We start from the raw sequence: 14,685 nt of genomic DNA on the forward strand, positions 1-14,685 counted from the left end.
GTGAACACGTTCACTTAGGGTTCAAAGTGTGCCTTCAAGGCTTTCAAAATTGCTGCTTTTTTTTGTTCAGAGAGATTTAGGGTGGAATACATTTTGCAAAAGTCTCTCCAATGGTGATAAAAGTGTAGCTACTCTGGTTTGTTAATTAAATCTGTCGCAATTGTGTAATTTTACCATTGCGACTGGAAAACACTGCCAGTTCTGCTTCATATCAGCTTTCATTGCGACCGATGCCAGAAGAGGAAAATTTGCAGCCATTGTGTCTTACCCAGTGCTTCTTTGTTCCTTTTCTGTGGCTGCCTGTGGCTTTTAGCAGCTCTGAACATTCCTGTGCTCTTTTAGTAGCTGTACTTCTAGCTAGCTCTTCAACGTTCAAGCTCAGCTCCACTCTGCCACCATGTTCCGAGCTCACAGGACAACAGTCTTGCTTGTACTGTGTCTTTATTGAACTGCCTACCAATGGATGCCTGCAGTGAGTGCCTCATGACTACTATAATGTGCCTCCTGGCTTGCCATAGAGTCTGGCGTTTCTATCCCAGACATGAGATCATTTATATTCACCTGAGAGCAGGCGTGCCCTCAGTTCAATGTCACAGCTGAAAGATGACACCCCCAACAGTGCAGCACTCCCTCAATACTGCATTTAAGTGTCGAACTAGAGTTTGCAGAACTCCTGAGCTGCTGAAAGGCACTATAAATGCAAGTTCCTTTGAAATATCCTTGTAACAGAATTCATGTGCTGAAGTTGACTGGACTGAACTAACGACCGGAGTTCGCTGCTGTAACCAGGACTGAGTTGAGCGCTGCACCGGCGGAAGCGGACGGGGGCCGGTTAAGTGCTGCGCGGCCGGGGGCCGGAGTTGAATAAAAGCAAAATACTGCGGATGCTGGAAATCTGAAACAAAAACAAGAAATGCTGGAATCACTCAGCAGGTCTGGCAGCATCTGTGGAAAGAGAAGCAGAGTTAACGTTTCGGGTCAGTGACCCTTCTTCGGAACTGACAAATATTAGAAAAGTCACAGATTATAAGAAAGTGAGGCGGGGGTGGGGCAAGAGATAACAAAGGAGAAGGTGCAGATTGGACCAGGCCACATAGCTGACCAAAAGGTCACAGAGCAAAGGCAAACAATATGTTAATGGTGTATTGAAAGACAAGGCATTAGGACAGATTAGGTGTAAATACACTGAATATTGAACAGCAGCAAGTGCAAACCTGAAAAAAAAACAGTGGCTAAGCAAACTGAACAGACTAAGATGAAATGAAATAAATGCAAAAAAATAAGAAGAAAAAATAACTAAAAATGAAAGTAAAATGGGGGGATGTCATGCTGTAAAATTATTGAACTCAATGTTCAGTCCGGCAGGCTGTAGTGTGCCTAATCGGTAGATGAGATGCTGTTCACTGGAACACTGCAGCAATCCCAGGACAGAGATGAGAGCAGGGGGCAGAGTTGAATGCTGCACAGGCGGAAGCGGACTGGGGGCCGGAGTTTAGTGCTGCACCGGCGGAAGCGGACTGGGGGCCGGAGTTTAGTGCTGCACCGGCGGAAGCGGACTGAACTCCGGTGTTCAGTGCTGCACCGGCGGAAGCGGACTGGGGGCCGGAGTTCAGTGCTGCACCGGCGGAAGCGGACTGGGGGCCGGAGTTCAGTGCTGCACCGGCATGGAGGCAGCTTCAGGAAGAAAGAAACGCGGCAAAAATGAAGGTAAATACGAGCCTGGAGGGAAATGGGCTGCGAGTGACGGTAACTTCCCAAGCCCGGCCCGAGGATTTCGAGTGGGCGGGGAGAGCGTTTGAGCTGATCGCTAAGCCTGCAGTGCTCTATATTTCCCCACAACTAAACGGATTCAGCAAACTGGGGGAGATGTTGGGATGGGTGGAGGGGTGTGTGGTGGGGGGATGGGAGGAGGGGTGTGGGTGGGAGGGGTTGGGAGGAGGGGTGTGTGGTGGGGGGATGGGAGGAGGGGTGTGGGTGGGAGGGGTTGGGAGGAGGGGTGTGTGGTGGGGGGATGGGAGGAGGGGTGTGGGGGGGGGAATGGGAGGAGGGGTGTGGGGGGGGGAATGGGAGGAGGGGTGTGGGGGGGGGGAATGGGAGGAGGGGTGTGGGGGGGGGGAATGGGAGGAGGGGTGTGGGGGGGGGAATGGGAGGAGGGGTGTGGGGAAGGGTTTAGATGGGATAGGAAGGAGGGAGGGGGAGCAGGTAGAGGGGATGGAAGGGGGGTGGCCTGAGGTGGGGACAATCTGGCCACTTGACCTGGAACCATCTCCTTCCCTGGGTCTTTCCATATTCTTCCTTTCCACATGTTTAATAAAGTCTTACGGGGAAACTGACCAGAATCATAAGATTTTGTTACATCTTTATTGTAGCTCTTTATTTTATATTCACTCAGAAGAGTTGCTTCAAATGTTTCTGAGCACAACAGTGCTCACTACCACTGAGGCTTGTTTTCACACCTCCATCACATTTGATTAAAAACACGGACATCAAGACCACGTTTCCTCTCCAGGCTTAATATCTACACAAGGGTGGCTGAGAACACTGTGTTTTCAGGGAGAACGTGACCCTCTTGGAATGGTTACAGCATGGAAGGAGGCCATTCGGCCAATTGTGACTGTGCTGGCTCTCTGCAACAGCAATTTAGCTAGTCTCGCTCCCCACCCTATCCTGCTGCCCTTCAGGTGCTTATTCAATTCCCTTTTGAATGCCCCAGTTGAATCTGCCTCCACCATACACTCAGTGCATTCCAAATCCTAACCACGCGCTGTGTAAAAAAAAAAAGTTTTTCCCCACGTCACCATTGGTTCTTTTGCCAATCACCTTCGATCTGTGTCCGCAAGTACGCGACCCTTCTGTCAATGGCGACAGTTTCTCACTATCTACTCTATCCAGGCGCTTCATGATTTTGAGCACCTCTATCAAATCTCTCAACCATCATTTCTCTAAGGAGAACAGCCCCACCTTCTCCAATCTATCCACGTAACTGAAGTCCCTCATCCCTAGAAACATTCTCATAACTTTTTTCGGCACTCCCTTCATATCTTTCCAAAAGTGTGGTGCCCAGAATTGTTTTATCAAGTATTTTATAAAGGTTGATAATTCCCTTGCTTTTGTACTCTATGCCTCAGGATCCCGAATGCTTGATTAACTGCTTTCTCAACCTGCCCTGCCACCTTCAAATGATTTGTGCACATATACCCTTAGGTCCCTCTGCTCCTGCACCCACTTTAGGATTGTGCCCTTTATATCGCCTCTCCTTGCTCTTCCTACCAAAATGAATCACTTCACATTTCTCTGCATTAAATTTCACCTGTCACGTGTTCGCCCATTCCACCAGTCTGTATGCATCCTCATGCAGTCTATCACTATCCTCCTCACAGTTCGCAATATTTCCAAGTTTTGTGTCATCCGCAAATTCTGAAATTGTTCCCTACACACCCATGTCTAGGTCATTAACAAATCAAGAAAAACAGTGGTCCTGGTATCGACCCCATGGTCAATCCTACTGTATACCTTTCTCCAGTCCAAAAAGCAGTTGTTCATCACTACGCTCTGTTTCCTGTCACTCAGCCAACTTTGACTCCATGTTGCGACTTTCCCTTTTATTCCATGGGCTTAAACTTTGCTGACAAGTTTATTACTTTATCAAATATCTTTTGGAAATCTATAAAGACCACATCAACTGTATTACCCTCTGTTAACTCATCAAAAAACTCAATCAAGTTAGCTAGGCATGATTTGCTTTTAACAGATCTGCGCTGGTTTTCTGTAATTAATCCATATTTGTCCAAGTGGCTGTTAATTTTGTTCTGGATTATCGTTTCTAAAAACGTTCCCACCACTAATGTTAAACTGACAGGTCTGCAGTTGCTGGGTTTATCCTTGCATCCTTTTTAGAATAAGGGTGTAACATTTGTAATTCTTCAGTCCTCTGGCAGCAACCCCTCCTCGTGTAAGGAGGATTGGAAGATTATAACCAGTGCCTCCTTAGTTTCCACCCTTACTTCCCTCAGCATCCTCAGATGCATGCCTTTTGGGCCTGGTGACTTTTCAACTTCTAATACCTCCTCTTTTATCAATTTTTACCCATCCAGTATCTCAATCACTTCCTCTTTCACTGTGACTTTGGCAGCATCTTCTTCCTTGGCAAATACTGATGCAAAGTACTCATTTAGCCTTCATGCATAAATCCTAATTGGCCGCACCCCCTCCTCTGACGACCATTTTACTATTTATATGCTTATAGAAATCTTTTGGATTCCCTTTTCTGTTAGCTGAGTCTTCTCATACTTTGTTGCCCCTCTGATTTCCTTTTTCACTTCCCCTCTGAACTTTCTGTATTCAGCCTGGTTCTTTCTTGGATTATCAACCTAACATCCACCTTTTTCTGCTTCATCTTTCTAACTCTTGTCATCCATGGAGCTCTGGCTTTAGTTTCCCTACCTTTCCCCTTCATGGGAATGTACCTCGAGTGTATCTGAAGCATCTCCTCTGTAAAGGCAGCTCATTGCTCTGTTTCAGTTTTGCCTGCCAGTCTTTGATTCTTATTTACCTGGGCTAGATCTGTTCTCACCCTACTGAAATTGGCCCTTCTCCAATAAGTATTTTGAGTTTTTATTTCTCCTTGTCCTTTTCCTTTGCTAACCTAAACCTTTTGATACAATGATCATTGTTCCCTGGATATTCCCCAACTGACACTTGAACCACTTGTCCTACCTCATCCACCAGAACCAGATTCAGCAATACCTCCTTCCTCATTGGGTCAGAAACATATTGGTCAAGGAAATTCTCCTGAAGACACTTCAGAGAGCCTTTCCCCTCTCTCCCCTTTACAGTATTACTATTCCCATCTATATTAGGTTAATTAAAGTCCCCCATTATAACTGTTTGATTGTTTTTGCACCTCTCTGTAATTTCGCTGCAAATTTGCTCCTCTATATCTTTCCCACTAGTTGATGGCCTATAGAATACACCCAGTAGTGTAATGGTACTTCTGTTGTTTCTTAACTCTAACCAAATAGATACAGTCCTTGACTCCTCTAGGACATTCTCTCCAGCACTGCAATATTCTCCTTAATCGTTACATCCACCCCTTCTCCTTTCTCTCCTTCCCTATCTTTCCTGAACACCTGGTATCCAGGAATATAAGTGGCTCGTTGGTCTAGGGATATGATTCTTGCTTTGGGTGTGTGATTAGTAGGGTGGTACAGTGGCACAGTGGTTAGCACCGCAGCCTCACAGCTCCAGCGACCCAGGTTCGATTCTGGGTACTGCATGTGCGGAGTTTGCAAGTTCTCCCTGTGACCGCGTGGGTTTCTGCCGGGTGCTCCGGTTTCCTCCCACAGCCAAAGACTTGCAGGTTGATAGGCAAATTGGCCATTGTAAATTGCCCCTAGTGTAGGTAGGTGGTAGGAGAATGGTGGGGATGTGGTAGGGAATATGGGGTTAATGTAGGATTAGTATAAAGGGTGGTTGTTGGTTGGCACAGACTCGCTATGACTAATATTTAGTACCCAATCCTGCCTTTTTTTTGAACGAGGTGTCTGTTACTGCCGCAATATTATACCTCCCTTTTGCACCTGCAGCTCACCAACCTTATTTACCATGCTCCATGCGTTCACATACATACACTGTAAACCTAACTTAGACCTTATTGCATTACCTCTTAATCTGACGTCACCTAATACTTTACTATTTCTTACTCTCTTGTGATCTGTCTCTCCCAATCCTCTGTGCACCTTGTTTATCTTTCCTAATACTACATCCTGGTTCCCATCCCCCTGCCAAGTTAGTCTAAACCCTCCTGAACAACGTGAGCAAACCACCCTGCGAGGACATTGGTTCTGGCTCTGTTAAGGTGCAACCTGTATATGTTCCATTTCCCCCAGAACCAGTCCCAATGTCCCAAGAATCAAAAGCCCTCCCTCCTGCACCATCTCTCCAGCCAAGCATTCATCTGCTCGAACCTCCTATTTCTATACTCACTAGCATGTGGCACCGGGAGTCATCCGGAGATTACTATCTTTGAGGTCCTGCTTGCTAGTTTCTACCCTAGCTCCCTAAAATCTGTCTGCGGGATGTCATCCCTCTTTCTGCCTATGTCGTTGGTACCACTTATAGAGTGCTCTGCAGGGTGTTCCAGGGGGCTGTTGGACAGGGCCTTTTTGGGTTGGGGGGGGGGGTGGTGGTCGTTCTGGTGGGGTAGGCAGGGGGAGTTTAAAAAATGTCTGAAAGCAATTTAACTGAACCCTATTCTTACAGTGGCTGACCCAGGATAACCATTGTAGTTAAGTTGTGGTTCATTTTGCAGCAGAAGTATGTGTTTTATAAAACACTGACAGCCCCAATTCCTGGTAGAACAGTCCCTCTTGGCGTCGCTTCCACTTGCTGCACCAGCCTATGGTGTAATCTCCAGGCAATTTTGTGCTGTTTGATCCATGCTTGTTGAGTAAGGGCTGGTACTGTCTAGCTCACCGAGGTAGGAACCTCACACACACAATTTTATTCCATTAGTCTGAGCCTGAAACCAAAGCTGAAAGGACAAGCACGACCTAGTCCTTCTGTTTATTTCTTTTTCATTGGATTTAAATTATTCTTAATAAATTCTGGCATATGTATAGAGAAGTTGGGCCGGTGACTTGTTCTTAGACTTCTGTTCTGAAACAAGTGGGCTGTTTTGGCCTTTTCTGCTGGCTGAAGTGCTGTCACTTGGTGCCCTTTCCAGCCTAATCCTCAGGACATTTCCATAGTTAAAGTCACCAGAAAATCAGTCTGACCCTACTATACGTAACAGATTTAACTTTGTGTGTAAAGTATTACCAACAAATATTACTTAAGTTTTAACATTAATAACTTACTGTATTATGGGGAGATGGTAATGTCACTGAACTAGTAATCTAGAGGCCCAGGCTACTGCCCTGGGGACATGGGTTCAAATCCCATCACGGCAGTTGGTGGAATTTAAATTCAATTAATTAATAAAAATCTGGAATTGAAAGTTAGCTTCATGGCACCATTGCTGAGACTATTATCGATAGTTGTAAAAACCCATCTGCTTCACTAATATCCGATAGAGAAGGAAATCTGCTGTCTTTACCCAGTCTGGCCGACATGTGATTCCAGATGCACAGCAATGTGATTACCTCTTAACTGCCCTCTGAAATGGCCTAGCAAACCACTCAGTTGTCATGGCTAATTAGGGATGGGCAACAAATGCTGGCCTTGCCAGTGATGCTCACATCCCATGAAAGAATTTTTTAAAAAGCAAGTTCTAATGCATTTTTAATTTCCGAAAAACATTGAGCAGAATGCCAATGGGTTGACTCTGCAGGGGAGGTGAATATTTGTAATTTTAAGCTGCTAATTTTGTTGCTTGTGCTCTATAGTTGATGAAACTGAGCTGCTGACAGTACCGGAAGGATGGAAGGAGGAACCATTCACCAAAGCAGACAATACATACGGCTTGTTGGAGGAGAGTAGTTTTGCTACTCTCTTCCCCAAATACAGAGAGGCCTATCTGAAAGAATGTTGGCCTTTAGTACAAAACGCTCTGAAAGAATATGTAAGACCCTTCAAATACTCCTTTTACTCTCCTCCACTTCTGTAAATGATGTAAGAATTGCTACTGTTATAACAACCTGCATTTATATAGCATCTTTAACCTAATAAAATGTCCCAAGGTGCTTCACATGAACGATGATCAAGATTTGACATCGAGTCATATGACATTAAGTCAGGTATACAAAATTATGAGGGGCATAGATAGGAAGAAACCTTTTTCCTTAGCGGAGGTCATAGAGAGATACAGCACTGAAACAGGCCCTTCGGCCCACTGAGTCTGTGCCGACCAACAACCACCCATTTATACTAATCCTACCTTAATCTCATATTCCTTACCACATCCCCACCATTCTCCTACCACCTACCTGGAGGTGTCCATAACTAAGGGGCAGGAGGTTTAGAGGGGATTTGAGGAAATAATCTTTCACCCAGAGGGTGGTTGGAATCTGGAACACTCTGCCTGAAAGGGTGGTAGAGGCAGGAACAGTGGCGCAGTGGTTAGCACCGCAGCCTCACAGCTCCAGTGACCCGGGTTCAATTCTGGGTGCTGCCTGTGTGGAGTTTGCAAGTTCTCCCTGTGTTTGCGTGGGTTTCCTCCGGGTGCTCCGGTTTCCTCCCACATGCCAAAGACTTGCAGGTTGATAGGTTAATTGGCCATTAGCAATTGCCCCTAGTGTAGGTAGGTGGTAGGGAAATATAGGGACAGGTGGGGATGTGGTAGGAATATGGGATTAGTGTAGCATTAGTATAAATGGGTGGTTGATGGTCGGCACAGACTCGGTGGGCCGAAGGGCCTGTTTCAGTGCTGTATCTCTAAACTAAACTAAACATTTAAGAAGTATTTAGATGAGCACTTGAAACGCCATAGCATACAAGGTCAAGTGCTGGAAAATGGGATTGGAATAGATAGATGCTTGATGGCCGGCACAGACACGATGGGCTGGTTTCTGTGCTGTATAACTTTATGACTCTAGGTGACTCAAAGATGTCATTTTTAAGGAGCCTCTTAAAGGAGGAGAGAGAGAGAGAGGCGGCGAGGCTTGGCAAAGGAATTCCAGAGCTTAGAGGTCCAGGCAGCTGAGGAAGTGACGGCCAGTGGTGGAGTGATGAAGATTGGGGATGTGCAAGAATTCAGAATTGGAGGAATGTAGAGGTCTTGGAAGGTTGAAGGGCTGGAGGAGGCTACAGAGATACTTGAAGAAATGCAGCATCTGATGGATAGTGATTTTGTAATGGCTGGAGATAAAAATAGCAGTTCTTGGCAGTCTCTATTACCACTGCCTGTTCAGTTATTTATCTCAGATGATTTAGTCTTTTACAAGGTTAAACTCCCAAACCTGTGACCTCTACCATCCAGAAGGATACGGGCAGCAGTTGCATGGGAACACCATCACCTCCAAGTTCCCCTCCAAGCCACGCACCATCCTGACTTGGAACTGTGTTGCCATTCCTTCATTGTTTCTGTGTCAGAATCCTGGAACTCCCTACCTAACACATTATGGAAGCACTTTCCCCACTGAAGCGGCTCAAGAAGGTAGCTCCACACCACCTTCTCGAGGATAATTCGGAATGGGCAATAAATGCTGACTTAGCCAGTGACAGCCTGATCTGAAGAATTAATTTTTAATATAAAAGACTCAAGAACTAACACTAAGGTAGAGGTCAAAAATACAATTGGCCTGAAGTCCTATCATTGCACTCAGTGTTTTTATATCGGGGCTACTAAGAAATATTTTTTAATAGTTTGCAGATTCGTGAATGAACAAGCTTCAGGTTTAGATAGGCAGGACAGAGTACAAAGTCAGTTCACCTACAATGCTCAAAATAGACAAACTGGTTAAACCTTATGCTTTATTTTTAAAAACGAATTACTTATGTAGTGTTCCTAAAGTAGCAAAATGATCCAAGACACGACACAGGAGCATGGCAGGAGGGGGCGATTGTATGTTTGGATCTGAGTTTGTTTTAATCTTGTCTTCACGCCATGTAACATTTTGAATTGAAAAGTTGGTTAGGATTATATTGGCTGGAGTTCAGAAGAGTGAGGGGGGATCACATAGAAACCTATAAAATTCGAACAGGACTTGACAGGGTAAATGCAGGAAGGATGTTCCCGATGGTGGGGGTGTCCAGAACCAGGGGTCATAGTCTAAGGATACGGGGTAAACCTTTCAGGATTGAGATGAGGAGAAATTTCTTCATCCAGAGAGTGGTGAGCCAGTGGAATTCGTTACGACAGAAAGCAGTTGAGGCCAAAACATTGTATGTTTTCAAAAAGGAGTTAGATATAGCTCTTGGGGCGAAAGGAATCAAAGGATATGGGGGGAAATCGGGAACAGGTTACTGAGTTGGATGATCAGCCATCATAATGAATGGCGGAGCAGGCTCGAAGGGCTGAATGGCCTACTCCTCCTATTTTCTATGTTTCTATCCTTGTGTTTGAGATTTTTTTTAATATCCATAGTTCACAAGTAATGTTTGGTTTTGGTAGCACAAAAGCAAAATCCTGCGGTTGCTGGAAATCTGAAATTAAAACAGAAAATGCTGGAAATGCTCAGCAGTTCTGGCGGCATCTGTGGAGAGAAAAAACAGAGTTAAGGTTTCAGGCTCTGATGTAAGGTCACCGACCTGAAACGTTAACTCTGTTCCTCTCTCCACAGATGCTGCCAGACCTGCTGAGTATTTGATTTTGGTAGTGCTTTATCTGAACTAAAATATTTATTCTAACGAGAAAATGGTTGTAATCTCTCATTTATTTAGTATATCACAGCTACGTTAGATTTGATTGAAGGCAGCATGACAGTTTCCACCACAAGGAAGACGTTTGATCCATTCATCATTATCAAGGCCAGAGACCTGATCAAACTTTTGGCAAGAAGTGTTCCTTTTGAGCAAGTGAGTAGCAAAATTTTCAAAGAGAGCCTTTAACTAAATCAATGCTGACGCAACAGGTTTTCCGTTGTAGAGGCAGGACACATGAAGTAAGGGTACATTTCAAATGATCACTCCCAGTGAGGAGCGCCCATTCAGATGCAGAAACCTTGTTTCTGTCCTTAATTTCAGTGGTTGGAGGTTTATGGGGGAATGTGCTTGAATTCCTGGTGTGATCTCTCAGCAGGAGTGCAGGCTTGTAAAATGAACCCTATGTCCTCTACTTAAAGTTAATAGAGAGGAATGTTCTGGCCTGGATATTTGATGTTTTGAATTGTAACTCTTATTGCTCCCTGTTCTAGGCTGTTCGTATTTTTCAGGATGGTATGGCATGTGACATCATTAAGATTGGCTCGATAGTTAGGAACCGCGAACGATTTGTAAAAAGAAGATTGAGACTTATTGGGCCAAAAGGGTCAACACTTAAGGTAACCATAGTTCCAGTTCTTGAGTCTTTAGAAAATGTGTTTACCTGCTATTGAGCAGTAAACCTTGCTTTCTTTCAATACCTCCCGCTCAGCTGGGATGTTGGAACTATCTCAATGTCAAAGCAGTTGATAGAATTTTAAGCAAACTTTGTAAGTTCCTTGATCACACTGGGTTTGTTTAAAAATGTCTTAAATATTCTGATTCCAAATGTGTGAGGGGGATTATCAGCACAATTTAAGATTAATTTTTGGATATTAAAGTGCTCTGAGTTCCTCTTTACGAATGACTACATTAGATATATACATGCACCTCACCAACTTAAAAGAGAAAGCAACTCCATAATTAAGTACTATTGATGCATATTAATAGTTTCAATAGAAAAAATATCTTGAAGACTATTTCAGGCAGCAGAGCAGACTGGATATACTGGAGTGACTTGGAAGAATTCATTCATTTATACCACATTTGTGTAAAGATCTCTTAAATCATGGGTTTAATTTTTTTCAGCATATGCTTGTGTTTAAGAAGGAGAAAGCAGCCATACCCTGCATTTAAATTTTAGAGTTGTGAATCTTTGGAACATACGAACGTACAAATTCTTTTGGGCCTCCTTATCTCGAGAGACAATGGATACGCGCCTGGAGGTGGTCAGTGGTTTGTGAAGCAGCGCCTGGAGTGGCTATAAAGGCCAATTCTGGAGTAACAGGCTCTTCCACAGGTGCTGCAGAGAAATTTGTTTGTTGGGGCTGTTGCACAGTTGGCTCTCCCCTTGCGCCTCTGTCTTTTTTCCTGCCAACTACTAAGTCTCTTCGACTCGCCACAATTTAGCCCTGTCTTTATGGCTGCCCGCCAGCTCTGGCGAATGCTGGCAACTGACTCCCACGACTTGTGATCAATGTCACACGATTTCATGTCGCGTTTGCAGACGTCTTTATAACGGAGACATGGACGGCCGGTGGGTCTGATACCAGTGGCGAGCTCGCTGTACAATGTGTCTTTGGGGATCCTGCCATCTTCCATGCGGCTCACATGGCCAAGCCATCTCAAGCGCCGCTGACTCAGTAGTGTGTATAAGCTGGGGATGTTGGCCGCTTCAAGGACTTCTGTGTTGGAGATATAGTCCTGCCACCTGATGCCAAGTATTCTCCGAAGGCAGCGAAGATGGAATGAATTGAGACGTCGCTCTTGGCTGGCATACGTTGTCCAGGCCTCGCTGCCGTAGAGCAAGGTGCTGAGGACACGGGCCTGATACACTCGGACTTTTGTGTTCCGTGTCAGTGCGCCATTTTCCCACACTCTCTTGGCCAGTCGGAACATAGCAGTGGAAGCCTTGCCCATGCGCTTGTTGATTTCTGCATCTAGAGACAGGTTACTGGTGATAGTTGAGCCTAGGTAGGTGAACTCTTGAACCACTTCCAGAGCGTGGTCGCCAATATTGATGGATGGAGCATTTCTGACATCCTGCCCCATGATGTTCGTTTTCTTGAGGCTGATGGTTAGGCCAAATTCATTGCAGGCAGACGCAAACCTGTCGATGAGACTCTGCAGGCATTCTTCAGTGTGAGATGTTAAAGCAGCATCGTCAGCAAAGAGGAGTTCTCTGATGAGGACTTTCCGTACTTTGGACTTCGCTCTTAGACGGGCAAGGTTGAACAACCTGCCCCCTGATCTTGTGTGGAGGAAAATTCCTTCTTCAGAGGATTTGAACGCATGTGAAAGCAGCAGGGAGAAGAAAATCCCAAAAAGTGTGGGTGCGAGAACACAGCCCTGTTTCACACCACTCAGGATAGGAAAGGGCTCTGATGAGGAGCCACCATGTTGAATTGTGCCTTTCATATTGTCATGGAATGAGGTGATGATACTTAGTAGCTTTGGTGGACATCCGATCTTTTCTAGTAGTCTGAAGAGACCACGTCTGCTGACGAGGTCAAAGGCTTTGGTGAGATCAATGAAAGCAATGTAGAGGGGCATCTGTTGTTCACGGCATTTCTCCTGTATCTGACGAAGGGAGAACAGCATGTCAATAGTCGATCTCTCTGCACGAAAGCCACACTGTGCCTCAGGGTAGACGCGCTCGGCCAGCTTCTGGAGCCTGTTCAGAGCGACTCGAGCAAAGACTTTCCCCACTATGCTGAGCAGGGAGATTCCACGGTAGTTGTTGCAGTCACCGCGGTCACCTTTGTTTTTATAGAGGGTGATGATGTTGGCATCGCGCATGTCCTGGGGTACTGCTCCCTCGTCCCAGCACAGGCATAGCAGTTCATGTAGTGCTGAGAGTATAGCAGGCTTGGCACTCTTGATTATTTCAGGGGTAATGCTGTCCTTCCCAGGGGCTTTTCCGCTGGCTAGGGAATCAATGGCATCACTGAGTTCCGATTTGGTTGGCTGTATGTCCAGCTCATCCATGACTGGTAGAGGCTGGGCTGCATTGAGGGCAGTCTCAGTGACAGCATTCTCCCTGGAGTACAGTTCTAGGTAGTGCTCAACCCAGCGGTCCATCTGTTTGCGTTGGTCAGTGATTATGTCCCCCGATTTAGATTTGAGGGGGGTGATCTTCTTGATGGTTGGCCCAAGAGCTCTCTTCATGCCATCATACATTCCTCTGATGTTTCCGGTGTCTGAGGCCAGCTGAATATGACTGCATAGGTGTTGCCAGTAGTCGTTTGCGCAACGCCTAGCTGTTCTTTGTGCAGTACTTCTGGCTGCTTTAAGTGCTGCGGATGTTAAATCGCTGGGGGCTTTCTTGTAGTTCAAAAGTGCAATGCGCTTAGCGGCTATGAGTACAAATTAGGAGCAGGAATAGGCCACTCGGCCCCTCGAGCCTGCTCTGCCATTCAGTGAGATCACGGCTGATCTGATTGCAACCTCAACTCCACATTCCCACTTACCCCTGATAACCTTTCACTCTCTCCCCAAGAGAGCCGTTGGGATGCTCAGTCATTGAGTATATTCAAGACAGAGCTTGTTAGATTCTTGGGCACTAAGAGACTCAAGGGATATGGAGAAAGTGTGGAGTTGAGGTAGAAGATCAGCCATGATGTTGAATGGTGGAACAAGCTTGGAGGGAAGTCTGACCTTTTCTCTCTTATGTTCATAAATTGATTGATTGCAGAAAGACCCTTAGAGTCATAGAGTTATACAGCACAGAAACAGGCCATTCGGCCCATCGTTTCTATGCCGGCCATCAATCACCTAACTATTCTAATCCCATTTTCCAGCATTTGGCCCGTAGCCTTGTATGCTATAGCTTTTCAAGTGCTTATCTAATTCTTGAATTTATCTTTCAAATACAAGTCCAATAAACCTTTCTGCAGAATAATAAGCTGTGAAATAGTTTTTTGTTTAAGGATTAAAAACATTTAAATGATGCTCACATTACAATAAGTGATTAAAACAACAGAAGCTGGTAGTGTAGCCCTCAGCAGGCCTATTACATTGATCTTAAAGTTTCACTTCCTTCTTTAAAAAGGCTTGGAATTGTTTAATTGATTTTTGTGTTAATAGGCTATGTGGAATTTAAAAAAAAATATGTTGGTGGATTTCCCTTGGCATTGATTACTACTAGTCTGGAACTTGGGGAACATTTATGATGTGTACCTTCTTAACTTGGCCTGTCTGCTTCAGATTCCCTGTGGAAGATCAAGTCATTGTAGCTGATTCTAAATTCCTCGGGTAAATTAGATTTCAGAAAATTGCTGTCAGTCAAATCTCACGATGAAATACTTTGTTTTTCCACATTCTGCAAAGCTCCCTAACCAAACAACA

General features: G+C 45.1%; 1 protein-coding gene across 1 annotated transcript in view; it reads left to right on the plus strand.

Moving 5' to 3' along the window:
* The first annotated feature begins 1,604 nt into the window (after window positions 1-1,604).
* Window positions 1,605-14,685, plus strand: part of krr1 (KRR1 small subunit processome component homolog) — a 28,800-nt gene continuing 15,719 nt past the window's right edge. The window contains exons 1-4 of the mRNA XM_068050263.1: window positions 1,605-1,707; window positions 7,386-7,561; window positions 10,321-10,455; window positions 10,794-10,919. Of these exons, the coding sequence (XP_067906364.1) occupies window positions 1,665-1,707; window positions 7,386-7,561; window positions 10,321-10,455; window positions 10,794-10,919 (480 nt within the window). The 5' untranslated portion in view covers window positions 1,605-1,664. The remainder of the gene's footprint in view (window positions 1,708-7,385; window positions 7,562-10,320; window positions 10,456-10,793; window positions 10,920-14,685) is intronic.

Source organism: Heterodontus francisci, chromosome 18 (assembly GCF_036365525.1).
Source record: "Heterodontus francisci isolate sHetFra1 chromosome 18, sHetFra1.hap1, whole genome shotgun sequence".
Taxonomy (NCBI): Eukaryota; Metazoa; Chordata; class Chondrichthyes; order Heterodontiformes; family Heterodontidae; genus Heterodontus; species Heterodontus francisci.